At 33.4% G+C, this 27,890-nt stretch overlaps 3 protein-coding genes across 3 annotated transcripts in view; 1 reads left to right on the forward strand and 2 right to left on the reverse strand.

The window, feature by feature from the left end:
- LOC125661886 (uncharacterized protein in xynA 3'region-like) overlaps positions 1–26,301 on the reverse strand; it is a 48,459-nt gene extending 22,158 nt beyond the window's left edge. Inside the window, exons 1-3 of the mRNA XM_056146456.1 lie at positions 26,143–26,301; positions 1,307–1,395; positions 552–748 (exon numbers count right to left, since the gene is read on the reverse strand). Coding sequence (XP_056002431.1) covers positions 552–748; positions 1,307–1,380 — 271 coding nt within the window. The 5' untranslated portion in view covers positions 1,381–1,395; positions 26,143–26,301. The remainder of the gene's footprint in view (positions 1–551; positions 749–1,306; positions 1,396–26,142) is intronic.
- LOC125682847 (uncharacterized) lies at positions 2,507–9,983 on the reverse strand. Its single transcript, XM_048923433.2, has 18 exons — positions 9,521–9,983; positions 9,302–9,399; positions 9,065–9,190; positions 8,824–8,921; positions 8,183–8,354; positions 7,947–8,032; positions 7,600–7,738; positions 7,139–7,401; positions 6,873–7,020; positions 6,619–6,779; positions 6,428–6,488; positions 6,107–6,256; positions 5,268–5,345; positions 4,996–5,130; positions 4,454–4,650; positions 3,920–4,058; positions 3,649–3,816; positions 2,507–3,079 (listed from the first exon to the last, which is right to left on the reverse strand). Exons 1-18 carry the CDS (start codon positions 9,876–9,878, stop codon positions 2,723–2,725), a joined length of 2,934 nt encoding a protein of 977 aa, XP_048779390.2. The 5' UTR covers positions 9,879–9,983; the 3' UTR covers positions 2,507–2,722.
- LOC130049195 (uncharacterized) lies at positions 10,799–17,211 on the forward strand. The gene is made up of 6 exons (XM_056146458.1): positions 10,799–11,060; positions 11,380–11,465; positions 11,789–11,863; positions 12,625–12,747; positions 12,842–12,958; positions 13,285–17,211. Exons 1-6 carry the CDS (start codon positions 10,952–10,954, stop codon positions 13,504–13,506), a joined length of 732 nt encoding a protein of 243 aa, XP_056002433.1. The 5' UTR covers positions 10,799–10,951; the 3' UTR covers positions 13,507–17,211.
- Positions 26,302–27,890: the final 1,589 nt, after the last annotated feature.

Here is a 27,890-nt window from a genome sequence, read left to right on the forward strand (position 1 = left end):
GTTTGTAGAAAGCATGGCCCCGGGGTAAATTGGGACCACAATTAGGATCAAAGTTTTACATACGAATATACAGGGGAAATATTTAAATATGGGTCAAGGTTACTCAGATGAGCGATGTGGTCCCTAGACATCATGTTTTAGCATAAATATTTGAAAAGATTCCAACAAAATGCATGTTCATATCTGGGATAAATCTAAATTAATCGTTGATTTAGAAAGATCTGATGACAACACAGCAAGGCGGAATTACTTTAAAACATATAGATAAATAAAACCCAACAAAACTATATATATATAAATTAAGAAGTGAATATAACGATCAGCCCAATATATCATGTGAAGATTACATAGTTGAAAGCAGGGCGGATACCTAGAAACATTATGGATATTACTTAGTAGTATTGTAGAGTAGTTGAAGTTATGTTGATGCTTTATCTTAAATAGAACATATTCCGTTTGCTTTTTACGTTCTATTTCAGAAATTTTCATTCATGTTTATAATTAAAGTATAATTAATATGTAAAGCTACAATGGAATGAATTTTAAATTACCTGCGACAACAATAGCACAGTCCGTCTTCATCAAATCATTCTTCCTGGATTCTAATTGTTTATCGATGTCCTTCAATTTTTCCATATAGGCCTCTTCGCTAATGTGTTTAAGGAAATCTGGCAAATCAATCATTTCCTGTACAGAAGTAAATAAATCCGCAACATCACTCTGAAGAGAGCTGTAACTGCAGGTGTTTCTGTAAAAATGAAAAATTGTAGTGATTGTGTTTTAATAGTATGAATTCGCACATTAATTGATTTCTTCTGCAAACAAGACACAGGGTACTACAATAAACAATCAATAACAAAAGGAGGAACCTCGTTACCCATCACAACCCAACTTGTAATATTGTAATATATCTATTTGTGACTTATATACATTACTAGTTTTGGTAATAAACAATGCAATAGGGGTGTATGAAAAGATGAAGATAACGGACAGCGATCAATTTCATAAATCCTTAAAAGATTGTAAAATTAATAGTTGGATAAACACGGATCCCTGGATATACCAGAGGTGGTATCAGGTGCCTAGGAGGACTAACATTTGTCAATCATGTCGTAAGTGCATACGGTAAATAGAAAAAAGTAGCATGCAATGTTGCGTATGTTGTTTATTATTGCATAAATATTGATCATGTATTAGTTTCTCTGGGGATGGACCACTATGTTTCAATTTTCTGAAATTCTTATGTATTTAGGAACTTAGAGATATCTAATATTTTTATGTTCCTTAAATAGAAAAAAAGGATTACTTGAAGTCACTGCTGCAAATGACATCATCGAGTTTTCTTTCAGTTTCTGTATCACACTGTGCTGGTTCCTCCATCTTATCTGCTGGGGCCTGTCGATATATATGAGTTGCTTGTTTAACCCATGTGAAATCAAGAACACTATCATAATCCTAGGTTTTGCAGCTCATATTAGCTAGGTACACAGGCAAATGTGCCTCACGTGAATTTCACGTGAATTGCTCTTCACGTGAAATTCACGTGAACCGTTCACGTGAAATTCATGTAAATTTCACGTGAATTTCACGTGAAAAGTGATTCACGTGAAATTCACGTTAATATGCTCACATGGAATTCACGTGAATAACTTTTTACGTGAAATTCACATGAAAATTTTCACATGAATTTCACGTGAATCACTTTTCACGTGAAATTCACATGAAAATATTTACATGAATTTCACGTGAATCACTTTTCACGTGAAATTCACATGAAAATATTTACATGAATTTCACATGAATCAATTTTCTCGTGAAATTCATGTGAAATTATTCACATGAATTTCACGTCACCAGTGATTCATGTGAAATCCACGTGAAATTATTCACATGAATTTCACGTGATAAGTTATTTACAATTATTATTAACATGAAAATTATCACATGGAATTCATGTATATATATGTATACATGTATACAAGGAAGAATTATTGCTTTACAGAACAATAATTATTTAATCTCCAAAATTATATATTTATGTACCTGCTTTGAGGATAAAAAGTGTTTGAAATAATCAAATACTGGTGTTATTAATGAAATATATAAGATGGGAGCAGTTGTATTGAATTCAGTGTTTTGTGACAAAATGACAGCTAATGCTCCTTTATATAAATGTATGATTCGCATGATGAATTTAATGTTAAAAGATTAATCACATGATGAAATATCTAACTTATAACCAGATAATTTCTGAAGTTATAGGTAAGGGATGGCTCTTGGAATTGCAATTAAACAAAACTGTGGTATATCGACCAGCATACTGACTGACAGGCACAAATTAATGTGCTACTCTTCTTTGAAGGGTGCACATTACGAGGAAGTGTATATAAAATTCAATATAATTGTGCAGCTTTGTAGTTAATTGAACAGGTGTTGAAGCATTGCTTTTGTATAATGTATACACATATAAATGCTACTATATACATTTACCAAAGGAACACAAATGCAATATTGAAAATATTGTTTTACCATGATCACTTAAATCAAATATATGAAAATTACACAATTGAGATAAGATGTCACAAAGTCATAAAGAAAAGCTTTCCATCTTGTAAAGTAATGTTGACAAAAACAATATGTCTTTAAATGGAAGGAGAGACATAATCATGTTCAGTTCTTATGCACAGACATCACTTCAATGTGTAACTAGAATCCAAGCACTTTAAACTGGAAGTTTATCTGTAAGTTTAGACAATTTAAACTTATTATAGATGAAGATATTTTGAGTACTATGTTGCAAATACAGGTCACTCAATACGCCCATCTGTTGCTCGGTCCTACTTTTTCTTCGTCCTTTAACAATCCTACATTGACCTCCTTTGCAGTCATGAATGGCATGGACAACATTTTGTATTCTCTTTGACCTTAGAATTTCAATCTCTCTATCAATTTTAATGAGTTGATGATTTCTGTAGAGATCTGAGTCAACAACTTCACCTTTCTTGATAAAAGCTACCTCCATTTTGCTGTGTTTCTTTGTACATACCAGGAGAAACCGATCAACAATGCCAACCTGGATCTAAAAGAAACAGACAAGAGTGACACATGGCTTATAATAATTATGTCACAATGCTATAATATGTGATACTGTACAGTTACATTTAATTTTTAAGAGGAGGCATACATTGCTATTAACAGTATATTAATCATTTAGTTTGAATATTGCATCAAAGTGAAGGAGAATTGGTGTTGAAAAATCAAAAGGAATACAAACAAGATGTGTTTGTGACACACTGATGTCCCTGGATTTCAACATAGTGACACTAAGACATATTATGATTATTAACCTACCTATTCTTAAAATTTTTACCAATATGGATAGGCTACAAAAGTTAAATCTTGCATGAAAGATCCAGATAATTTAGGCCACAATATGGGGATAAAAATTATCATAGAAATAAAGAGTGTTTTAAATAGTATTGAATATACAAAGGAGGGTGAAGGTGACTCTGGTGAGTGATGTTGCTTATGGGCTCTTGTTAGAGGAAAGTTATATTAATCAATTAATTAATATTTGATCGTTTATGCTCAACAAAGGAAGGGGACTGACAACAACACACAAAGTGAACATAAGTGACACTTTCATACCTTATTTCCATCATCATATGATACAAAAGAACCAATTTTGGCTCGTTGTCCAGAGTTGGTGACTGCCTCCTTACACTCAAACACTTTAACATCAGCGTAAGTAAGGTCACAGCCTAATGCTACAGAGGTCATTATCATTTCCAGCTCATTCAGAAGATTTGGATTGTTCTAAAAAAAGAAATAAAATTGGGGAATACATGCATCATGGCCAATAATATTGAGAGCACTTATGGTTGAATATGATAATGATTATATACATGTCTATATGTACCATAGGTTTTCTGGAATTTGTGCGATAAAAGTGTCTTAATTGTCCAGATTCGTGTTCTTCATCATGGTCAGGGATCCCAAGGAAAGATTTAACTTTCTTGTCTTCACCATAGCGTCTAACAGAAGTGCTAGCCTGTTTCCTGAGATATATAAGAAAAAACGTTTATGAAACACAGCTGCTTAATGGTGTTAGCAAATCGTGATCTTGGTTAGATGAACTTTACTTGAATACATTTAGGACACAGGAATACTGAATTTTTGAAAAATAGCATGAAATCAATTTCAAGGTCGTTATGGAAAATGATTACTGTAGATCAATTATTATTTGCGAGAAATTTAATTTCACATTAATTATATTTTTAACAAGTAATAACTAATCATATAATTACCACTAGCAAACATGGGGTTAGATTAGACATGTCAATTAAATTAATATGCAACATCGATAAGGGTACATACAATGTGTGTCGTACACGTGTATGTGTGCTAAAATATTATGAAAAAGCATTATTTTCATGAAATATGGCTTCCTCACCATTCTTCGTTCAAGTGAAGGAATCCCCCAGTTATAACATGCTTAATCAATTCTGACTTTGCAAATTGCACGACTGTGTCACGTGACTTTGCATGTCCATTTTGATGTTGTAGACTCCTCCGGATGGCACCATGATTTTTTTCAAAAACGTCTTCAGCATAGTGAAGGGGGTGACCATGTCTGTCCATATCATCTGCCTACAAAATGTTTTGATGTAATTACACATTCAATGGACAGTACGTGTTACTATATTTCTTTAGATCTGCAACTGTTACACACCATATGTCATCATTTGATTTTCACTTGAAACATTATACAATATCAGCATTACATGTGTAATATTTGGGGGCATATGGACTGTGGATATCAACTTGGATAGATCAGTGGTTAGAGCACCAGACTAGTGATGCTGGGATCCTGGGTTCGATTCCTTGTCCAACCCAAGCTTTACTCCTTCCTATTTCATTTATATATACACATTTATTGATATGTGGAATTGTGTACACTGTATACAGGTCTGAAGAATATAACATTACACCTACCATGTGAACACAGAAATGGGTTTTACTTTTGTTCCCAAGTACTGGAATGTGGTTTCTTACAAAGACTAGATAATTTTCAAATTCTGTAGCAATAGTAGTTAGCGAGGATCTTCCGTCATACAAATGCTTTGAAATCTGAAAATAACATATAGTGTGCTATAAGTAAATTAATCATAAAACACTTATGATATCAAGTAAAAATTCAGGTACAGTTGTATTATGTTCCTAATACATTCAATTTACACTCATGAAATAGATCAATTATGTACTACCAATGCAAGCTTCTCAAGCGCTGCAACATATGATCTCTTCAAACCTGCATATTCCATGTTCAATGGAGCTATCTGTAACTGTAAATTTTAGCAATATAAAGTTCCTAGGGTTCTGAAGTAATCAAAATGTAAATGTATACATAAACCTTTCTCCCTACCAGTTGTACATATAATCAAGGAAATATTCTATTTTTAAGGTAGCTCACTACACTAAAGATTATACTCTTTATGACACTACATCACACATCACAAGATGGAGATTTAAATGTTTTGTGATTTCATTTGTATCGATCGATTTGTTTGCCTATCATCATAGCTCAGTGTTTAAAGCATTGGGATGGTGAACCGCAGATCTCGAGTTCAAATGCGCCAGAGTCTTTTGTTCAAATGTGTTGAAATAATTTTCTTGAGAATCATATTCTTATCCAAATTTGTGTATTTTTCTGCCTTTTTTACATGTATTCATAGTATATATCATTATATCTTTTATGATTTAATCAATTCATGCAGATTTGAGAAACTAGTGATCCACCTTATGGCAATTCCATGCACCCTTCTAGAATTATAGGTTAAATCTTTTATTTGATTGTTGATTCTTCAAATAATATATCTTAGTAAGAAATAAAACTGATAAAATAAGTATGTTGCCGTGTTAATAATTATCTTTTATCAATTAGCACAATATACCTGTTATCAACATAAGAAAAAAATCTCTGCCTATTGTTACATCACAAGTTTGATGCTAACTAGGTACAAACAGTTTGTGCAGCTGTCATAAATAATTCCCATATTTCCAATTATAGTTGTTTTTTTATTAATAAATACTCCATCTTACTTACATAATGTTTATAATCCTTACCTTGTCTACTCTCTAGGTACTTGAAAAAAGTTTCAGGATTGATTTTGTATGAAAAGTCTGACTGATCTATACTCTTCAAATGAATAATCAGGAGATTTCTTTGCCTTTCATTGAGACTTCCAACACAATGCTTTGAAAAATAAATTGGATTTAGATAAGTATAAAGATAAAATATTGGTTTTTTTTGTTCTATTACCTATTGTATACACTTAGGTAAAAAATTGTTATTTTATACTTTTACCATTCACTTAGATGTTGCTTTCAAAAATATTTCCATGATATGCACTCATGCTGATATTACCTGAATCAAATGCTTTGCCAGACCCAGGTATAGGAAGTGAAGAATTCCAATTGGACTATCCCTGCACATATATGAATATATGTGTTATATAATAGACAATATATGACATGCACTAAATTAACTGCATATATTTTACATGTATGTACAATGTGTAAATTTTGAAGGAAGCTTAAATAAATTTAATTAGATACCTATGTGGATCAATATGCTCCCATAAACAGTTTTGATAAAACTTAATCCCTGACTGTTTTTGTGTGGCACAACTTGGATTGATTTTCAGTCTTTCCAAAGTTCTTTTAGTCCCAGTTGCTGTTCTCAACTGCCACATTTTAAATGGGTCAGACTTGTCAGCCTGGAGATTACAAATCAAAATGTAGCAAAACTTTAAAGGGTATAATCTTCGAATCCACATGTAAATTACATCATTTAGTAAGGAAAATATTACCTGACATTTAGGACAGAATTTTAAGGCTGATGGTCCCATGTGGTTGGTAACCAAACTCATCATTTGGTAATCTGCTATTATGGCATCAATCTCTGATGTAAGGGTTACTTCCCTTTTCAGCAAAGCATCATAAGCATCCATCCCTATCCTGTAATATCAAAACATATATATACCCTTATCTAAAACAGTTTTCTTAATAATAGCATAAAAAAATCCAAATTTCCCCCATACTCTTTATGAATAATTAAATCACAATTATTTCATACTCTTTACAAAGTCTCAAGTCTTCACAAATGGGTTTCATCAGATCCATCATGCTGACTGTTTCTGAGGCAGCAAGAAAAAATGTGTTCTTGTTCCTCATTTTTTCTGTCAGAGGTAGTCCAGAAGCTTGAGCTTGTATCCCATGCATGGGTGCCCATCTTCTTGATTGATTGGCTGATAAATCATCAACAAATATGTTCAGGGGTAGTTTTACAATGGGTGTTCCTTTCCATAGAGGACTAGTTTCAAAGAATTCTGATTTCTCCTGTTGGATTTTGACATTAATCATTAGAACTCTGAATAGTCATGGAAATGGAGCAATTTTATATAAACATGATATAATTATTAGCACTATGTATAAACATGTTTTTTGATTAATTATAAAAGATGATCACTTCAAGTATAACGATTTGGTTTGAATTCATGTAATAATCATTAGAAGACAACAACAAAAAAATCTTACCCCTTCCATCAATAAATTGAAGTGTTCCATTCCTTCACCGGTTTCACGAATGTATGCATTGAAAGGCTGCTCAGGAAGGGCATCTCTTTTACAATCCTTAATGGGTACTTTAGTCTTTTTATTCATTATGATCAAGCATCTGAAAATACTTATGATTATAAGAGATATCGCTTTGTTTAAAGATATATCTTTTAAACTACGAATGAATAGTAAAATGATTTGCTATAGTATATCATTATTTACATGTATATGATACTGGTTGACATTTCTTTAATAATTTTTCTAAGTTAGTTTACTTAATTATTACTGAAAATGAAGGGGAAATAATTATAATATGATCAACTTACTCTAGTTCATCTTCATCAAATAAGTTGTCAAAGTATGAGTGATTTCCTCGTCTCAACATTTCAAGTTCTACATAAATTTTACCTTCCTGAAATGAAATTATCGTTTTTCCATGTTTGTTTGAGGCTAATATAACGTTGAAATGAAAGTGAGAAACTGCAATGATCAGACTGAAATTTGAACTCAGGCCTCTGAGTTTCCAGTCAGGTACTCTACCAATGAAAGTGTGTTTATTTACCTGTTCATTGAAGAAAAGGTTTTTAATCAACCCAAGCAGCTCCCTTTCATTCCGCTGACAGGATACAATATCCCCCAATACAAAACCATCAGACCAATGGAATTTCATTTCCCTCCATTTTTCTCCAGCACTCTGAGGTGTTTGTGTGGAGGTACATCCTGTCGTTGGGTGTCTGTGAGAAATATATGCATGCAATATATTGCACCAATTTCCTCGCATAAGTTCAAGTTAAGGAGGAATGCAACACCAGAGAAAATTGATAAAGGTTAAAAAGTGGAGGATGTGTCTGCTGGATTCAATCTCGCAAGCTACAGTTTGACAGTTGATGTGCTAACCTACTGAGCTATACTCAGCTAGACAATGTGAATGATATTTGAAATAAATACAAATATTGCTGATATCTATATTTTCATTCATGTTTTAAAGGGAAGTCAGCCATTATGATGATGTAGAGCACCTTAATCCTTAAACTCATCTTAAATTTCACAGAGTATATAAATGTAATTAGTATATTTAACTTTTTCTTTGTCATAAAATGAGTTAAAAAGTGAGATATGTTTCCCTACTGCCCCTTCCCTCAATCCATAGTACTATATATAACATATAGTACTATATAATTTAAACATGCATGCATACTATACCTGTCTATCACTTTTGCTGTATTGGGATTGGATATGATCAATTTGAGGGTTTCAGATGGTTTGACCATCCAGTGTATATTGCCATTTTCATCTTCATTCTGCAAAGGAATAGTGATAAATTTCTTATAATATAAAGTAACAAATTCACTGTGTTTGTTGAAATTTTGAGATCTTCGGTCAAAGTTGAAGTATATGAAAAATTTTGGGTGGTTCAATAATATTTTTACATGTTAAATTCTACCTGTTGTATCATATCTTCCAATTTCAATTTCTCAGACCAAAATGATTTTATCTTGGCAAGTGTTGGTACTTGTTTCAGACCGGAGTCTTTTAGTATATACAGGACAAATGATAGTACCTCATCACTCTGAAAGTACATATAAAACATGGGAGATTTTATTTTAACATTCTGTTTACTACTGATATTAATTGAGTTGTAAACGCTAATGTATAGCAATCCTGTGCAAAATAGAAATACCACTTTATGTGTCTTTGAGCTGTGTAAAACACTCAGTAGAAAATGGAGTTTCGATTCATATGGAAACCATGCTGAGGCAAAATCATGAGATGCACTTTCTGTTTTATAAGAAATAAAATTGCGAAAATCAAATAGTACAGCAATGTAAACATTAATATTAAATTGTATGGTTTTATATTTAATACTTTCAAAATAATAGGGCCAAGTGCAATAAGTTACCTATAGGGTCGGTATCGTCATTGCCGAATTCCGTCAATGAACCGTCATGATGATATTCCGTCCCCTCATTACATTCTGTGTTTTCTAAAAAGGTTTCCTTGTGTAGTTGGTTGCATGATACAGAGTCTTGTTCAGCTGAAACATCTTCAAGACCGCAAACATCGTTTATTTCATTATTTTCATGTAGGTGTATACCAATATTACCATCAAACTCAGGGTTGTGTTCATTTTGTTGGTGTTTACGTGTCAAATTATGTCGACGAAAATTTCCGAAACGGTGAGAAGAAAAGTTGCAAGGCTTGCAAAAGTATTCCTCCTTCTCCTTAAACTTTGAGTTCGAACGTCGAATATTGTCCATGATTTTGACAGCTAATCAATGTTCAATAGTTCTTGAATTGTGCTTGCATTGAAGCGCTACAACGATTCCGATTTTTCTGCACGTGCTTTGCAGACGACAACAGTGGCAGTACGTTATCTACAAGGCCTAGTTATGAATGAGGTAAGTTGAAGAAATTATACACAGTACTATCTTTACAAACTAATAAAATCAATATATCTATAAATTCTACCAAATAGCATTTGTATGTATATTTCAATATACAGTAGGCTCGATAAATGTTACGCGAAAGGCTAATTCGGGGTCTAGCTTGTTTACATACGTTACACTTCGCCTACAACAAAAATGGGGTGCGGATCTAAGTACGCAATCTTATCAAATATCCGTTGAACTATGATTGTTGTGTAGATATTTGCCATTTTGGTTGATCTAAGTTTGATTACATTGGAAAACTTACAGTATTTGGTCATACAGATCTTTCTCAAAGACTTTTCCTATATATTTCGTATAAAACCTTCTTTTTTTTTCAACAACAAAATGATATTAATAATAATGAAAATAAATAAATAATGTATATTAAAGATATAGATCTATTGGGTAACTAACATCACCAATCCTTTGATAAAAGTAGTAGTGAATCTCGCATCAAAATCGATGAAATAAGCTGTAAATTCATGAATAAAAAGCTATTTAGGGAAGTGTAAACAGCAACAATAAATTATTATGCTACATGCAAATTAAAAATTTTGAAATTTAACATAATAATTTAAATACACGTGACCAAATAATTTTTGCATGCATGTCTTTGTATAGATCTATCAATCCATGCATCATTTAACTCTACACTTAATTAATAAACCTACATGCAATGCCATTTAATTCAATAACATAACAATTTTAACAGTCATGGTCATTTTTTAAAAAAAAAATACTCATCCAGTAGTAATGTCAACTTTATAATACTATATATCAACTTAGTGCTACTTTTTAAAAGATTTTTAAAAAAGTGATTTAGATGTGACATTCTTTTAAAGTTAATTTTCATTGAATTCTTCATTCAGGACAGTCAAAAAAGTGGTGAAGGTAGCCAGGATATGTTCGAGTCCCAGGAGTCTGCACAGCTGGCTCCAGTCAATGACGGATCTGGCTGTACTGCACCATGCAGGGGCTGTGCAGAAAACACAAAGCTGCTACACACAATTTGTGAGTACAGGTGTATTGCTCACCAGCTGTATACATGTACTATTCAGGATTTAAAATTAATCTATGTGCATGGTTGATGTACACGTATGTGTACATTTTTGATAATGATCATGCATTTCATATGCATTCATTTGATTTTCTGAATTTTTTTTTTCAAATAAAAGGATAGTCTTCAGTTAGAAACTAGGTGGAGGAAAGATAAGAATGCATGCATATAGCCACCCATCTGAAAAATACCACTATTATCAATTAAGAATCTTCATTTGAAATTGTTTAATTTGTTGTTGTTCACTGTTGATAAACATTAAATTCTTCACAGTGCAAGAGCTGAGGGAACTCAAAGAAGGGTTAAATGCCAGAAGTGATGATTATAAGAAATTCGTCATGGAGAATTCAGATATTGAGGTATAACTCTTAACACTGTTTTGTGTACATATATACTCGATCTTTTATATATACATAACTAACTTGCCAAAATTATATAGAAGTTTTATAGAAAACGTTATCATTTAATATTCAATGTCTTGATATGGTGATTTTAATTACCTGAAAAATTTGTTTGATTGGTGCATCAAAGAAAACCTGATTTCGGCTTCATTGTGTAAATTGATACGTTTATTGAATTTGAAAATAATATCTACATATATTGACAGTTTTTATTAATATTTGTTTTTCACAATATACAGTATATAATTGCAATTATTAACTTTTATTATGGTTAATTGTAGGCTCCCTTGCTGGAATTCTTGAAGACTGCATTTCCAGTCAAAGTTTTTTTAAACACTGCAGACTTAGAATTGAAAGTAAGTCTGTTATTACATGCAATCTGATTATAGGGGAGTGGTGCCGCTATACACATAACAATGATGGAGCGGATAAAAGATCCGAACCTAATCAGATCATTATTACATGCAATGGAACCATAACACTTGTTATCATTAAAAATTCAAGTCCATAACCAATCCTAATGTTTTTAGCTCATCTGAGCTGAAAGCTCATGTGTGCTTTTCTGATCACCTGCTGTACATCTTATGTCTGTCTGGCTGTCTCTCCATCTGTAAACTTTACACATTTTCTACTTCTGCTCCAGAACTACTGGGCTAATTTCAACCAAACTTGGTAAAAATAATCATTGGGTGAAGGGAATTAAAGTTTGTTCAAAGGAAGGGCCATGCCTCCTTCAGAGGGGAAAAATCACAAAAATGCAAAAATAGGTTGGGGTCATTTAAAAATCTTCTCAATAATGACTGGGCCAAAAGAGTTGAAATTTACATGAAAGCTTCCTTACATAGTGCAGATTCAAGTTTGTAAAAATCATGGTACTCAGGGATAGGTTGGGGCCACAGTAGGGATCAAATTTTTACATGCGAATATAAAGGAAAATCTTTAAATATGGGCTCAGGTGAGCAATGTGGCCCATGGGCCTCTTGTTGTTAATTGAATACTAATAGAATCTAAATTTTGAACAATAAATTAATTCATTTCTTGTAAATATTAAATGTTACATTTTTTTATCCACAAGATGAAATTCAAGAAATAATTATACATGTACAACAAATTCCAGGCTAAAGTGGTGTCCTTAGTGCACAGACTAGGAATAAAGGCTGATATGCCAGTGATCATGCGAAGCGTAAACAAATATGCAGCAAGGAAGTTCGTTGACTTCCGATCACAAACAAAAGTTAAGGTTTGTACATATTTGATGAAATCAAATGATTTTGACCCCCACTAAAGTTAACATACAACTAATTGATAATCAAATTTAACTAATTTTTTTGCAGTTGCTGTCAGGGAAAAAGGACGCTGGAAATCTGAGTGTTCAGGACCTGGGGAAAGAGTTGTTCCAGAGATTCTCCCCAGTCCTGAACAATCAGATTGAACAGACTACAGTTGTTTTGGTGAGTAACTTAATTAACAATTTATTTTTTACACACCAATCTTTAGACGTGGCATATTATGGTACAGTGATGTATATACGTCAGTCTGTCTGAGCATCCTTTCGGGGTTTTCTGTTTCTAAGTTTATTTCTCTGTCACATATCAAACTGAAACTTGCTATGTAGCTTCTGTGTGGATCACTCAAAAGGAGTTTTGCCCCTTTATTTGAAAATTATTGTGATATGGAGGGTACATAAGTTATCCTCTCTCAATTTTCAAGTGAGGACCATCATGTTTTGCAGAGGGTTTTTTATGTAATTTGTCTACATTAGTGCTAATCATTTCAGAGAGCCTTCTGCCATGAACGAAAGTTATTCAAGAAAAGGCGAAGTGAGGTTTCCACTTCAATGGATTTCTGGTCTGAATTTAAGACATTCAGAAGGATGGTGGAGGAGGACCAGGATCCATTGAAGTGGGAAAGGCTGATGGCCAGGGAAGAAAAGAGGATTGAGATATATCAAAAGCTCCTCTGTGAGTTTATATTTTCAATGTTACATTTTTACAATTAAGAACTGGACAATTATACCTATTATATAGTTTTGAAGTCCAATTCTCTGAGGGAGGGGGGGGGGGTCCAAACAAACTTTGCTAAGTTTATTACAATATAATTCCAATGTTATTTATTACAATTGTTTTGATTGGACAAAAATAAAGCTGAACAAGAGTTTACACATCAATAAATCCGAAAACGCGATGTATTCATACACGCCTAAAAACAAATAACATAGTGCGGGGAAACTATTCAAATTTTTGCAATTGTTAATAAAGTGAATGAATTGGAATTCAGTTTGTAAGTAAAATGTCCTGAGTTTACACATTGATAAATTCTTCAAAAAGAATGTTTAATCCTATATTGACAGTGTATATAGACTACTCTTTCAATTATTCTTTTATACAAAAATATTTCTATTTCAGAGATTAAAAGAAAGAAGAACAAAGAATATACAATGTGCAGTGACCAGAATAAAATTTAAATTACCCTGATCAAATGCCTTGAGATTTGTTCATGTTAATCTATATTCATGACTAAATAATTTGCAGATTATTAGAATTCACATCAATTTTATATATTATTTATCTCCTGATGTAAAAAATTCATGTGAAGTTCATGTGAATTATATGTGAAATTCACGTGAATTTCATGTGAAAAATCATGTGAAATTCATATGAATTTCACGTGAAATTCATGTGAAATATTTTCATGTGAAATTCACGTGAAATTCATGTGAAATTCACGTGAATTTCACATGAAATTTTTCATGTGAATTCACATTTGATGCTCTTTTTATGTGAAATTCACGTGAAATTTTTAACGTGAAATTCATGTGAATTTCACGTGAAATTCACGTGAGGCACATTTACCTGTGTAGAGGATACAGGCTTCTGATAATTGAACAGTTCGTTTTGGTCTCTAGAGAGTCACTCAACGATTTTCCTTTCACAGACATTCGAGTCTTCTTATTGATATATATCGATTTTTTTTTTATTCTAGCATCGCTGACCTGGCCACGTCAACTGTACGATGTAAAATAGGTAGTGACACCATAACTTTGAAATATATTGATGTACTATCATTGATATCAAAATTAGTAGATCTTTGATACACCTTAACATGTTTTGTTTTTTTTCTATTTGACCAATGGCTGACTAGAAACGGTGTGTCACGGTGGGACCACTTGTTTTATTCAACAGAGAATGAAGCATTTGTTTTTTTTTCAATTCAAATATCAAGTCCTTCGTATACCAAGTTATGTGAGATATAGTGAAAATTAATCCAAATTATTGATTTAGGATTTGAGTAGGATGATCGCGTAAGATGAAATTCAACGTTAAATTTATTTTAATCAATATTGAACAAATCTTATTAATATCTATAAAAGTATGCAATCTTAAGCTTGACGTTGCATGGTTATGATCAACTTGAATAAAACTTTCTAATAGATACCAGAATACCACACCCCCTCCCCGACAAAAATAAAACAGAAAAGGGAGAATCTAACACGTGACAAATTGTATTACTAAAACAATAGGAGTTTCAGCAATAATGTGCTGTTTTACATCACACCAATGTAACATGGGTTAAGATATAAGGCTATCACCATCATACTGTTCTATTGAGATGTTAAAAATAAAGGTTTTTTTATAGAATTGTGCTATCTTCAATACACTACATAGAATGTTTTCTTTTTTTATTTCTATACTTTAAGAGCTTAATTACATGTGTTGATATTACATTAAACACGCATATGAAAGGGTAACGGAGTCCGACATCTCTGATGTTTGATAAAAAAAAAGATATATAGTTGTCTATCTCATGCACTTCCGTTTGTTCAATTCTATCAATTACACGGGTGGAACCCATTCCACGAGGAAACAGTTCAGGATTCACTCATGTATGTAGATATTATCACAGTTAAAGTATATGATTTTTTACGTACATCACATTCAGTCAAAAATCTGTGAATGTATGAACTATATCTGCATTTGCTTTGCACTAATGTGGTTAGGCATTTTTGTAAAACATTTTAATTTGCAAACAAATTTCAGAAATGCATAAGAAACGTTAATATTCATTTGTTAGCAACAACAAGGACCCCAAGGCCATGTGTTGCACTTTCGTTTAAAGGTCAACTGAAACGAAATATAACTGTTTCCATATTAAGTATGTATTTGCTTCATTTAGATCGTATAAAATGATTGTGAGGGTTTGTTCGGTTCATTTTGGTAATATATCCGCGATACGCGCGGATAAAGATAGCGCACCTGTGTCAGAGCAGAAAATATTGCGGGAGTTATGCCCCTTTACACGAACCCGCCATATTGAAACTAAAGACGCTAATCAGCAGGTGAGGTCCGGTAAACGAGTAAATATGGTGTTTTGTGCGGTTGCTGACTGCAAGGTTTAATATAGACAGAGTAACAATGTTTAGTTTCCCTACACACAAAAACAATTGCGGAGTTTGGGTGGGGAAATTAAAAACAATGGATTAATTATTGGCCGTCGGAGCACTCTATTGCGGACTGTTAGGCCTACATAATAAGCCGTCCATCAGCTGTCCATGGCATGGTCTTTGCATGGAATACTCAAGAATACAATGAAAGAAAAAGCCAATCCCAATTTTTTTTTTATTACAAACCGCTACACGTAGCTACAAAGACCTGAAAGGGCCGAAAACGGAAAACAGATATGGACTTTCCCCTTCATAAACAAAACTTCCAGAGCTGTGGAGAAAACAGGGTCGTAAATTAACCTTCAATTTGGAGGAGGCAGGAAATTAGGCGGGGGTCTGGGGGCCGCCCAGGCCCCCAGATGCTGAGCACATTTTGTGCACACTGAACACGTTTCGTGCAAAATCCTTGATTCTAGGGCCTTCTAAGATGTTACTTGACTAACTCATTCTAAAAGAAAGATTTGGAATGCTTTTTAAGGGAGGTATCATGTTCTTAGTTATTGGAAACAACATAAATTCTAATGAACTTTAAATTTTAATTTTTTTTGGCTCAAAAGTTGGAGGAGGCAGCTGCCTCCTCCGCCTCCATGTAATTTACGGCCCTGTTTTTCGAACTTAAGTTTTGATGTAAATCATATTGGCTTTTCTATTGACATTAATATAGTATGACACGATTTATTTGTTCTCTATACGAATATCCTCTACCCCCACCCGTCACACAATTCTTATTTCATGCTGAAGATTATTTTTATTACACCCCCCACCCCATTCCTCATGCAGTCACACAAGTCATTCATAACTGAAGTTTACTTTTATTAATTTTTTTATATTAGTTTATATGAGTTAGAAGTTGATGACAATGTCCGAATCATTCTTCCCCCACCTCCCCAATTCCAAGACAATCAACAAAAACAACCAATTCCATTCAATGTCATATATGATCCTGCCATTCAAAATGATTAAATCATGAATGGAACAAACACTTATGAAATGACTACACACACCGCATATGGAATGATTGTAAGATTTGTACTAGAGCCACAAATGACATGAATTGTATTATCAAATTTGTTTTCAAAAATATTACATATTGGTGTAAATTTAATGGATACTTTGAATGTTCATGTAACATACATACATACATGTACATACATATATATACAAGTTAGGTGAAGGATATCAAGTAAATATCTATAAATATTATTCTAGATTAAATTGAACTTTTGCAAATGTGTAAATTAGAATCATAGCCAATGTGCATGTTAAGTAACTTTGTATAAAATCTGAATATTTTTTCACTTGTGTTCTACACACATGCCCTTTAGATTTTTTACACTTTGTCAATGATGTTACTCTCGATACTGTTACTAAATTTGAATACAAACTCAATACAGTGTCAAACATGACAAACTTATAAATTTTTCTAAAATTCATTATTTTTATGCCATAAAGGTAAATGATTTTAAAACAAGTAAATATAGGACACATATTTGTACTGAGTTTTCTCTCAAGTACAATAATTAATATAAAATCCAGAAATAGGTATAGAAAAATCTACACAAGTAATAGTACAATCAAAATATCACTAGTCGAGTATACTTAATCAGCTTTATGATATACATGCAACATGACTAAGTACACATGATCCACATTTGATTAATTAAATGTGGAGCATATATTTATTTATCCATGCTGATACTATGCAAATTTCCCAAGTTACAGAACCAAAAAAAAAAAAAAAAAAAAAGCAATTTTACAAATTTACTATAGAGATAAATTGTGAAATTGATAAATGAATATCTCTTACAACCATAGTTTTGATAATATTCTTATAATTATAAGATGGAAAATTAAACTTGTATCATTAAATAAATCCAGTTGTTGGAAAAAGAAACAGAATATATGTACAAATTTTACATGTAGGTCAATTTTGACCATTGGCATACTTATTTCCATTAATGTCTACTAATTTGCATTAAATCATTTGAAATACTTGAAAAAATTAGCAATTTCAATGTAGAAAATATTAAAGAACATTGGTAATTAATAGTATCTAAGACATTTATTTTACAATGCTTCATTAATATGAAAATTAACTTTCTGCGACTTTTGAATTTGTTTTGTTTTTCTTTACCTCAAATATGTATATTTTTTAAATTAACCCAATAATTAGTATGTATGTGAGTGGATATTCATAATACTAGACAGTAAGTACATGTTTATTGAATTGTAACGTTTTGTTATATTTCAGATTAAGCCTTTGAATTGATACAGGAAGTGGTCAGTTTAGCTCCTACAGGAACTCCAGGAAGTTAATATAATGGATGTTGTTGGTAATTCTCCTGCCCCGATCACAAATTCCTACCAACATGTGTCAAACTCAGGTGACTGGGACCTGTAAACCTTTTGGATTTAACCCAAATTACATATATGCAAATTGGTGATATACATTATGTACAACATAAAAACTGAACATCAAACTATGTTTACTTGTTTATATCTATTTATATCACTTATGAAAAATGCATTAAGAATTTATCACACATTTAAATTAATATCAAAGGGTATTTAAATCCACAGTACTGTTGTGATGGAATGATTTCTTATCATAGTCACAACGCAGGATAGAAGAACTTTCCAATTGTTTTTCCCAAGCTACTATCAGATCTCCAATATGCATGATGTCTGTAAAATCTGTTAAAAAAATTAAAAAGAATTTAAAAATTTCAAATATAATTGATGACTTTCATATAACAAAAAAAATAAAATAAAATAAAATGGGGGTGGAGGTACTTTAAATATGAATGATTTTTCAGGAATTAATTTCTGATTTAAAATTGATATAAAATGTACACATGGTTAGACAGATTCAGTAAAATGGGTAAAGATAAACATAAGAAATTGATCGAGGCACATTTTATGTTCATGCCAAGAAATCCCGTCCGGTCTGAATTCGTTGACTTCAATAGGGCCATATTACATGCTGATTAATAGTAGCCGTCGCTTATCTCTTAATTGCGGTCAGTGATTTATAACGGTTTTTCTATATCGGAGATTTTGCTAAGAATTTCTTGGCATGGTAAACGAGTATGATATAGCCGAGTTTGGAACGGAAAATTTGAAAGGGTAGGAGGGGGGTAGTAAAAATAATTTTAAAAATATGAACTACTGTATCAATACACATTCTGCAGACAGAAAGGTATATTCAATATTCTACAAAATATGCCGGCATCGGGATCGATCGTCTAATGTGTAAAGGTATCACACCGGTAATTGTCCAATCAAAATGAACTTAGTCAATGGTAGTTCCACATATTTAAAAGAATGATTTTTCCCTCTCCGCGATTCTTCTATGGTAGTTCCACATATTTAAAAGAATGATTTTTCCCTCTGTGCGATTCTTCTCATTTCCTCTTCTTCTTTTCTCTTAATTTTTGTACCCCTGATTAGGACATTTCGTGTAATTTTCGGAAATAATCAGTTGTATACAAAGGAACTATTTGATATTGGTAGCTGAGGCTACTTCCTGAGGTGCACTCAGGCTGTTTACACATATATGAAAAACATGTGGATTTGAGTGTAGTCTTGTTTGCGGGTAAAAGCTTTCGAAAATTCTGCGTAGGATGTTTTTGCGGTGTCGGCAGACGAGACGGGTAACAATGAGCATTTCCAACAGCGTTATTCGGCATTAGCGCGTTATTGGCATCAATTTAAACAAGTGATAAATTACAACGTTCTCTAACGATTCATTCAAAATATGTGATGAAGCGCAAGGGGGGGGGGGGGGTCACAATTTGTAATTTTTGCCATTAATGTGCAAAAATAATTTTCAATTTACAGGACATTTAAAATGTAAGGTGCAACAAAGAACAAATACGGAAAAAATCTGCCAAAATAAAAGTATTGGTCTACTAGAATTGCTTAATACGAACATGTGTTTTACAGAATATTTGATCCAATTATCTTATGCTGTTGTTATCACCCGACAAGTGCAGTGTCTATATCTTAAATTGTTTTCTTAATGAAAGGCGAAGGCAACCAACAGTGATAACTCCCATAAGCAATATAAAATAGATAGTTGGGCAAGCACGGACCCCCGGAGACACTAGGGGGTGGGATCAGGTGCCTAGGAGGAGTAAACATATCCTGTCAACAGGTCACACCCGCCGTGAGCTCTATATCCTGATCAGGTAAACGAAGTAATAATTGATCCTGCTTGTTCTACTTTAATTTGTACCCTTCTTCTGTTTTCCTTTGAGCTTTGAAATTCCGATTTTGATCAAAGTCCGTCCTGGTTGATATACTTCTTTAAAAAATATATCTGGTTTTTTCTTCCGCATGCAGTTTTCCATTTTTTTTTTCGCATGCAGTTTTCCAATTTAACTCCTTATTATACGCATCCCGTGGGGATCCACGTTAGAATAGATCCTCAGTACCCCTTGTTTGTCATAGAAGGCGACTAAATTGGGCGGTCCTTCGGATGAGACCGCAAAAACCAAGGTCCCGTATAACAAAAGGTGTGGTACGATAAAGATCCCTCCCTGCTCAAAGACCGTAAGCGCCGAGCATAGGTCTACATTTTACAGCCCTTCACCGGCAATGGTGACGTCTACATATGAATGAAAAATTCTCGAGAGGGACGTTAAACAAGATTCTTTCAATCAATCAACCTTATTATACGCACTGTGAGGTGAAACACTGCGATATTCACTCCCGGTTTTTTGTTATGGATGTTGTTTATTTGTTTTAAGTCCAGTCGAAAAAATTTCATTCATATTAAGACGTCATCCATTATTTGTTAATGATTACTTTAGCATGATCAACCTTCGATTTTACTGTAACGGAAATGAAAGTTTGTCACCTTTACCTTGACATTAAATGAACATGTATAACTCCAATGATACTTTAATGGATACCCACCCTTAAAAAGAAGAAAAAGAGAATCTAACATATGAAACACTGAATTATTTAAAGTTAAGCAGCCACCACAACGTACTCGTTTAAATTTCATTAATGTTACACTGCAAAGTATCATCATCATGCTGTTCAGTAGATAGTTAAAAGCATTTCTTTATCGAGCTGTACGCATTAGATAATCCACGCAGATTATTTCTCATTTTTATCTGAAACACCTTGAGTACATTAATAGATGCTACGTCATACAGAGGAGGTGAGAGTCTGAAAGTCAAACATCCCTTAAACTTGAATCATATGGGAACCCGGGTTATAAAAGGTTCTTGTTACCCTCTGCTTGTCGTAAAAGGCGACTACCAGGTAAATGAACGGTCTTTCGGACGAGACTGCAGAAGCCGAGACCTCGCGTCACAGCAGGTGTGGCACGATAACAATCTATCGTTACTCGAATGCTGTAAGCGCCGAGCATAGGCCTAAATTATGCAAGAACTTCGCCGACAATGGTGACGTCTCCATATGAGTGAAAAATTATCGAGCGGGGTGTTAAACAATATACAACCAACCAAACTTAATATTGGTAAGAGCATTTTCGGTTGTTAAACACTAAGTGTACTTTGGACCCCTGGGCAAAAATTCCATGGGTGGAATTGGAAAAAAATTCTGATTCCGCACATGCAAATGTAACATTAGTACAGTGAATATATGCAAATGCTGAAGACAATACGCATTTCACACTCCTCAAAGAGTTTGTGCGTCCTCTAACAATTTCTGTAATATGTATACCAAAATATGGTAAGATATTTATGTATACCATTTTGTTTCCAAGAATTATTTCTAAATTACAGACACGCCTTTAAAGTATTAATATTTATTAGTTGAATTGAACTTATTTTATTGTCAAAATGTGAAAGACAAAAGGATTGGGCCAAGGTTATCAAAACTGAAAACACCCTCTCTCGTCCAATAGTTATCAACAAGGAAGACAGGGAACACGCATTTTTTTTTTCTGAAAACGAAAGTTAACATACATGTATCTGTAAGTGAACATGGAACTTGTATAGCATACAAATCAGGAGAATGTTACATGCTCAGAACAATTAACAATCGCTACATTAGTTCTAGTAGAGATAGGGACTCGATATATGCAGATGCTAGTAAAACATACATTCAGAATAAAAAAAGTAAATGTAATACAAAAAGATGATTGATTGTAAAGTAAAACTTGTACGGTACCAATTTTGATGCACCAGATGCGCATTTCGACAAATAATGTCTCTTCAGTGATGCTCAACCGAAATGTTTGAAATCCGAAATAACTATGAAGTTTTAGATCTAAATATAGCCAAAAAAAGAAATACCAATGTTCATCTGAATTCCGTACCAGTGATGTCACAACGGCAAACCTTGCACCAAAATTATCTGATATATTCCTCAATTCAACAGTCCACAATCTGGTATCAAACACTAGAGGGCGCTCTGAACTAAATATAAACCATCAATAGCCTTCCATTGATTCCATACTTGCATACTTTAGCAATTTAAAAGGTTTTCTCATATTTGACACGACGTTACGCATATTGCACATCAAAAGTAAACCTACTGCACAAGTAGTATGAACAGGGTATTTACAATATAAAGAGCAGAAAACAAGAAAACATCATTTGTTTACTTCGCACTTCGTATACAATAGGACTGATGCATGCATAATGTGTGTTACATACAAAATGTGTCAATGCGCATGGGAGAATGAATCATTAACGAGCATCTGATTTAAGCATTTTAAGAAGGTTGTTGAGGTAAATAACACCAACATGTATTTTATGGACGTCTCCATGTGAGTGAAAATTATCGAGAGGGACGTCGAACAATATCCATGCATTCATCCTTTATTTTATGGAATTCACATCACACACAACCCTGAAATTTCCGTCCAAACTTCCCCTGATCCATCCCCTAATGTACAAAAATTAAAGATAATGAGTAATGTTTTTGTACATTCTTTGATTCTCTTCAATTACCCCATTTATAATTGAAATATTTCACACTCTTTTGAAAATGCACTTCTTCTCCGTTATAGAAAATGTCTTATGTACATATTTTCTTAATTTGTTTTAATTGTTGAAACTCTGTGCAAGGCAAGAGCCATGATTTGATGGTGATATAGATTACGCACAACTTAACAATTTGACAATATTTTTAAATCTTGAAAAGTGAGAAAACAAACGAAAATCACAATTGAGGAACTTGCTTTGTTGATTGTATATTATCTATAATGTTTCACTCATTTTGAGAAGTCACCAATAAACACCTATGTAGTTATGACATACTATCGGATTTATTTTTACTACATTCGTGTCTGATTTTCATCATGTAACCTGTCAACAGAGGATGTTCACTCTTTTTAGACACCTAGCCTGTTTCTTCCAGGAGAACATCTTCAAAATTCAGGGGTTATTGATTCGTTACCTCGCACTGACCCTTGACATCAGTCGCTATATAAAAGTTAGGCTCATTAGACCATTACGTAATCCACTATAAATAAAACACCCAATGAAATAACTGCATCTTGTTATGGTGTTCATGGATGCAATTTACGCGATCTCATACTGCTGTATTAATAAACATGCTCAGTTGTAAAATTTATACCACTAATATACATTTATTGCATGAATGTTGTCCTCGGGGAATATGTTTTTTCTTGGGAGAATAAATCTTCATATATCCCGAATATCCATGCAATAAAATGTTAAGTATACCAAAACAATGCCAGACTGCACCGTAGGCTTGTAATAGTGCAAGGTGAAGATAACGAACAGTGATCAATCTCATAACTCCTACAAGCAATACAAAATAGATAGTTGGGCAAACACGGACCCCTGGACACACCAGAGGTGGGATCAGGTGCCTAGGAGGAGTTAGCACCTTTACAGTTGCATTCTGTAAGATAACACATTGTCAAATAAAACTTTAATTCTAATTTATTTTGTAGCAACAATCAAACTATGCAGAATTATAGATAAATGACAGCATTGCATAAGTATGATCATCTCTGAAAATTAATGTTTATGATAACGTTACAATTGTCAGAAAAATTTGGTCTGAAATGAAGGAATCCCCTGGAAGATTGATTTCGAGTGTTAACCTGGTTTCGATCTGCATATATCCAGTATAAGTTACATTTAATGGTTCCAGTTCAAAGTCATCCTTAAAAACATCCGACAAATCACTTAACTCCATTTGATCTCTCTGATGACCTAATGCAGAGCTTAAAGTGTCCGATATTTCTCTCTTTGTTTGGTCACTTACAAAGTGAGAACATGATTTCAAGGAAGACTGACTTGTGGCCTGATACCTTCATGATATGATGCTCACTTTTTCCACCAACATCCATGACAGTAATACTAGTGACCCTCACTGAGTGGTTTTTGTCATGAAGTTAGAAAGTGCATTCTTTCCTACTGCATATTTCAAATACCAGACTCCATTCTCCTGGTTGAAAACATCACTCATTTATGTCAGGGTGGAGTTTGCTGGGGTACTTCTGAAAAGACAGAACCAGACAGTTTCTATTTGATATAAAAATATAGAAACTTGATTATAAAGCAACTATTTATTTATAGGGCCTAATCTATGTAAAATCGAATATAATCTTTAAAACAGTACCTGGTAGTTCGTACATTCTGCCCTCTGTGACACTTCCCTGGGCATCTGTTCTCTGGTTTTTGTCCAGGTCATCCATCAATCGGTACACATACTGTCTCCCAGTGTTATCCTTCCTTACTCTAAAAGTGACTTTTCTCATGGAACGTACGTTTTCTCGACCTCTTCTGCACAGTTATAACATAATCGCAAACGATACTTTTTCCGCAGTCTATATGGAGTATTTCCACAGTAGAGCTGCTTTAGGTCATTTTCTGATATCGGGGGTATGATGTGCGATGCTACCAAGACATTTCCTCTTGAGATCTGTCGACTCTGCTTTAAAACTTTATAACTTTCTGTAAACTCTAGGTCTGACAAAATGTCTATACCTCGTTTTTCTTTTATGCAGCGTTTCACACTGTACCTGATGTTCTGTAGCGCAAATTTCTTAACGAGATTCCCGTTCGTTTTCCTCGCCCCCACATAAAATGTTATCAAAACACGGTTTAGTTCTTCCTTCGAACAACCGTCGATATCGGCATTTACAAGTAAACCAGTCTCTTGTATAAGTCTCTTAAACATTTCACTCATAGTTTAATAGACCTTTTTGTATTTGCCGCATCCTTGGCTTCTAGAAGATCGTTTATTTCATCAGAACTTGGAAGATGAAATCGTTCTGACATTGTTTATGTCTAACGCTTGCTAGTAATGACGCGGTCTTATTGTGACGTCACAATAAACTACGTTTACCTTGACGTGAAATTTATGGGATGTGCACAAAGATGTCCAAGGGGTAAATATGATTGGGATGTTTGAGAGGGAGATATGAAGTTCTGTCACCTTTGCCACATGACTGCCCAGACCAATCAGATAACGCATTGCATGGAATTCTCATACTGAGGTATAATAATTACATTTATTGATAGTAAATCACGTCTTGAAACCTGTTTGCTTTAGACAATATTGCTTAATCGATTGAAATAGCCATAACTGAAGGAATAAATGCACGTGTTTTTATTTGAATCTCTCGCTTCGCATTGCTATAAATAAAACTTCATTCCCATTGGTTCCCACTCGTTTGTGGAAATACTCAGAATAAGCCCAACTTTTTGATAGTCACTGATGTCAAAGGTTAGTGTGAGGTAACGAATCAATAACCCTTGACTTGTGAAGATGCCAGGGGAATATGCAATTTCCGAGTTGCCCAATAGTTCTTTTCCTTTGTGGAACTCTGACGCACAGTGAGACGCAAAACACACTATCGTCCACACGCGGTGGATACAAATGCTTATCGCTGTCTTCATACATGCTCTTAAGGCCGATTATCAGACATCATACAACCACCCAATCAGCAGGGAAACACAATATTATTAAGTTTATTAGTATTTACTAATAAATTAGCTCAAACAAAAATCGATAAGCACCATTTTTCTTTGACTAAAATATCACTCGTACAGAGGAGGAAATAAAAAAATATGTTCATATTTAATCTAATGGCCTAATTCAAACAAATAGGATTCTTGATATGGTCAATTAAATGTATACCAATGGCTGATATAAACAAAATTTACACATTCATTACTTTTTATTCGTATTGACATAGCTAGTCTATAGTATATGTATACATCTTGTACCTACCCAAGCGTTCAACAGAACACTGAACGTACCTCCATCACAGAAGAGCTGATATCTCGGAAGTTGTGTATTGTCTGGAGCAAATTCACCTCTTTTTGCAAATTTTTGAAGCCAACAATCTATTTTTTTCTTGCGGCTGGCACCTCCCCTTGAACAAAATGATATGCACCCGCTGAAATAAGATACTGGGCGCCGTATCTTACCTGTAGTACAATGTACTTGACACCTTATTTCACTGATAACCGTGTTTGCTCTCGTCTCAAATTTACATCATTTATAGTGTTCAGAGTTACCACTGTTTGTTAATTTAAAATATCCAGCATTAAAATAAGTGTTCATATATCTATCATGGTCTAAGTCGGAAATTAAAGACGATCAGGTAACTCCATTATCATGAGTGTTGTGATGTCGTGTATTCCTTCTAAATTAATCAGAATTGCACTTCATTCATTTTCAAATACATTGATGAATGTATCAAATTTTGAATAGCTCAATAAATTGTTCATCGTTTGTATTGCTTTGCATGTTTATGTTAAAGTCAAATTTGCTGTTTTATGTTTATTTAACTAGGGTATGGTGTGTAGTTTGATATTTTAATGATGAAACAATGCCGTTTCTTGTGTGAATTAAACAATATGTGCCTATTACTAGACTTGCACAAGGCTCTGTGTTTCATAACCAGTACTCTCTTTATTATATTTTGATAATGCCAAACATGTTTGGTGACATTTAAGTATGGTAGAGAACAGAAATTTAAATTTCTGAAACACAGTAAAATTCGAACGAAATGATAAAGTAATAAAAACAGCATAGGGACTTGAAGAATGCTGGCTTTTTTTTTTTTTACATGCAAAATTCATTCCTAAAAAAAACTTAAAACGGTCGAAACTGATGTAATTTAGAGAAACAGTGGCCGATCACGATACAAGTTTTGCGAGTTCTGATTATTTCGTCTTTATTTTAGAGCAGCCATTCAAATATCTTTGTCAAATTCATTTGCGCAATAATTAGATATATGTAACTTGAGAACAAATATACATGTAACTAAACTAATTTGATCTTTCATCGTGACTCCATATTCCATTTTAATTTCATTATCACATACACATCTTATCGCCACCGCCTCTCGTAAACAGTAAAATCAATGTACTATTTATAGGATCCGCGCTTACATGTGAACTGCTTGTGGTCAATAGAATTGAAACTGATTAGTTAATTGTAATCCGTGATTTTTAAAAGAGGTCTGAAAGGAAGTACAATTATGGTAGCAAAAGTGTTTCCATTCGTGTTTAGGGTAGAGTACATACATAAAGACAGAAAACCATAACAGCAGGCATATTTCCCCCATATCTGTGTCCCGATACCATGCCTATATATCCCGATATCATGTCCTTGAAGAGATACTTTGAAGTTGTTACATTCCAACATCTTTAAGATACCTTATATTGATGTTGAACTATAGAGCTTTGTTTGTCGTTATGAACACAGAATGAAGAAACCAACAGTAGCTTGCTTTAACATTATGAAATGACGACAACGACGATAACCGACAGACTGTCCTCTCTCCTACATCCCTACATTCCTAATTTGGTGTTTAATAAAGTAGAGGTAATCAAATAATTAAATAGGTTACCTAAGAATTATGTGTTGCCTTCAACTGACAAAGATTGTAACAACAAAATCTGTCCTCATAAGGTTCATTATTACAATTACATTTTACACAAAATCCTGTGTATATTCTTGTTTTTTCG

The sequence above is a fragment of the Ostrea edulis genome, chromosome 8 (assembly GCF_947568905.1).
Source record: "Ostrea edulis chromosome 8, xbOstEdul1.1, whole genome shotgun sequence".
NCBI classification, from domain to species: domain Eukaryota; kingdom Metazoa; phylum Mollusca; class Bivalvia; order Ostreida; family Ostreidae; genus Ostrea; species Ostrea edulis.

Bases quoted from the DNA above. Each gene is read 5' to 3' on its own strand.
- LOC130049195 (XM_056146458.1), top strand. From the start codon at position 10,952: ATGTTCGAGTCCCAGGAGTCTGCACAGCTGGCTCCAGTCAATGACGGA. The intron at 11,466-11,788 runs GTATAACTCTTA...GGTTAATTGTAG, and splicing joins TGGAGAATTCAGATATTGAG to GCTCCCTTGCTGGAATTCTT. The intron at 11,864-12,624 runs GTAAGTCTGTTA...AACAAATTCCAG, and splicing joins CTGCAGACTTAGAATTGAAA to GCTAAAGTGGTGTCCTTAGT.
- LOC125682847 (XM_048923433.2), bottom strand. From the start codon at position 9,878: ATGGACAATATTCGACGTTCGAACTCAAAGTTTAAGGAGAAGGAGGAA. The intron at 7,739-7,946 runs GTAAGTTGATCA...AAGTATTTTCAG, and splicing joins TTTGATGAAGATGAACTAGA to ATGCTTGATCATAATGAATA. The intron at 4,059-4,453 runs GTGAGGAAGCCA...TATATATCTCAG, and splicing joins CTTCACTTGAACGAAGAATG to GAAACAGGCTAGCACTTCTG.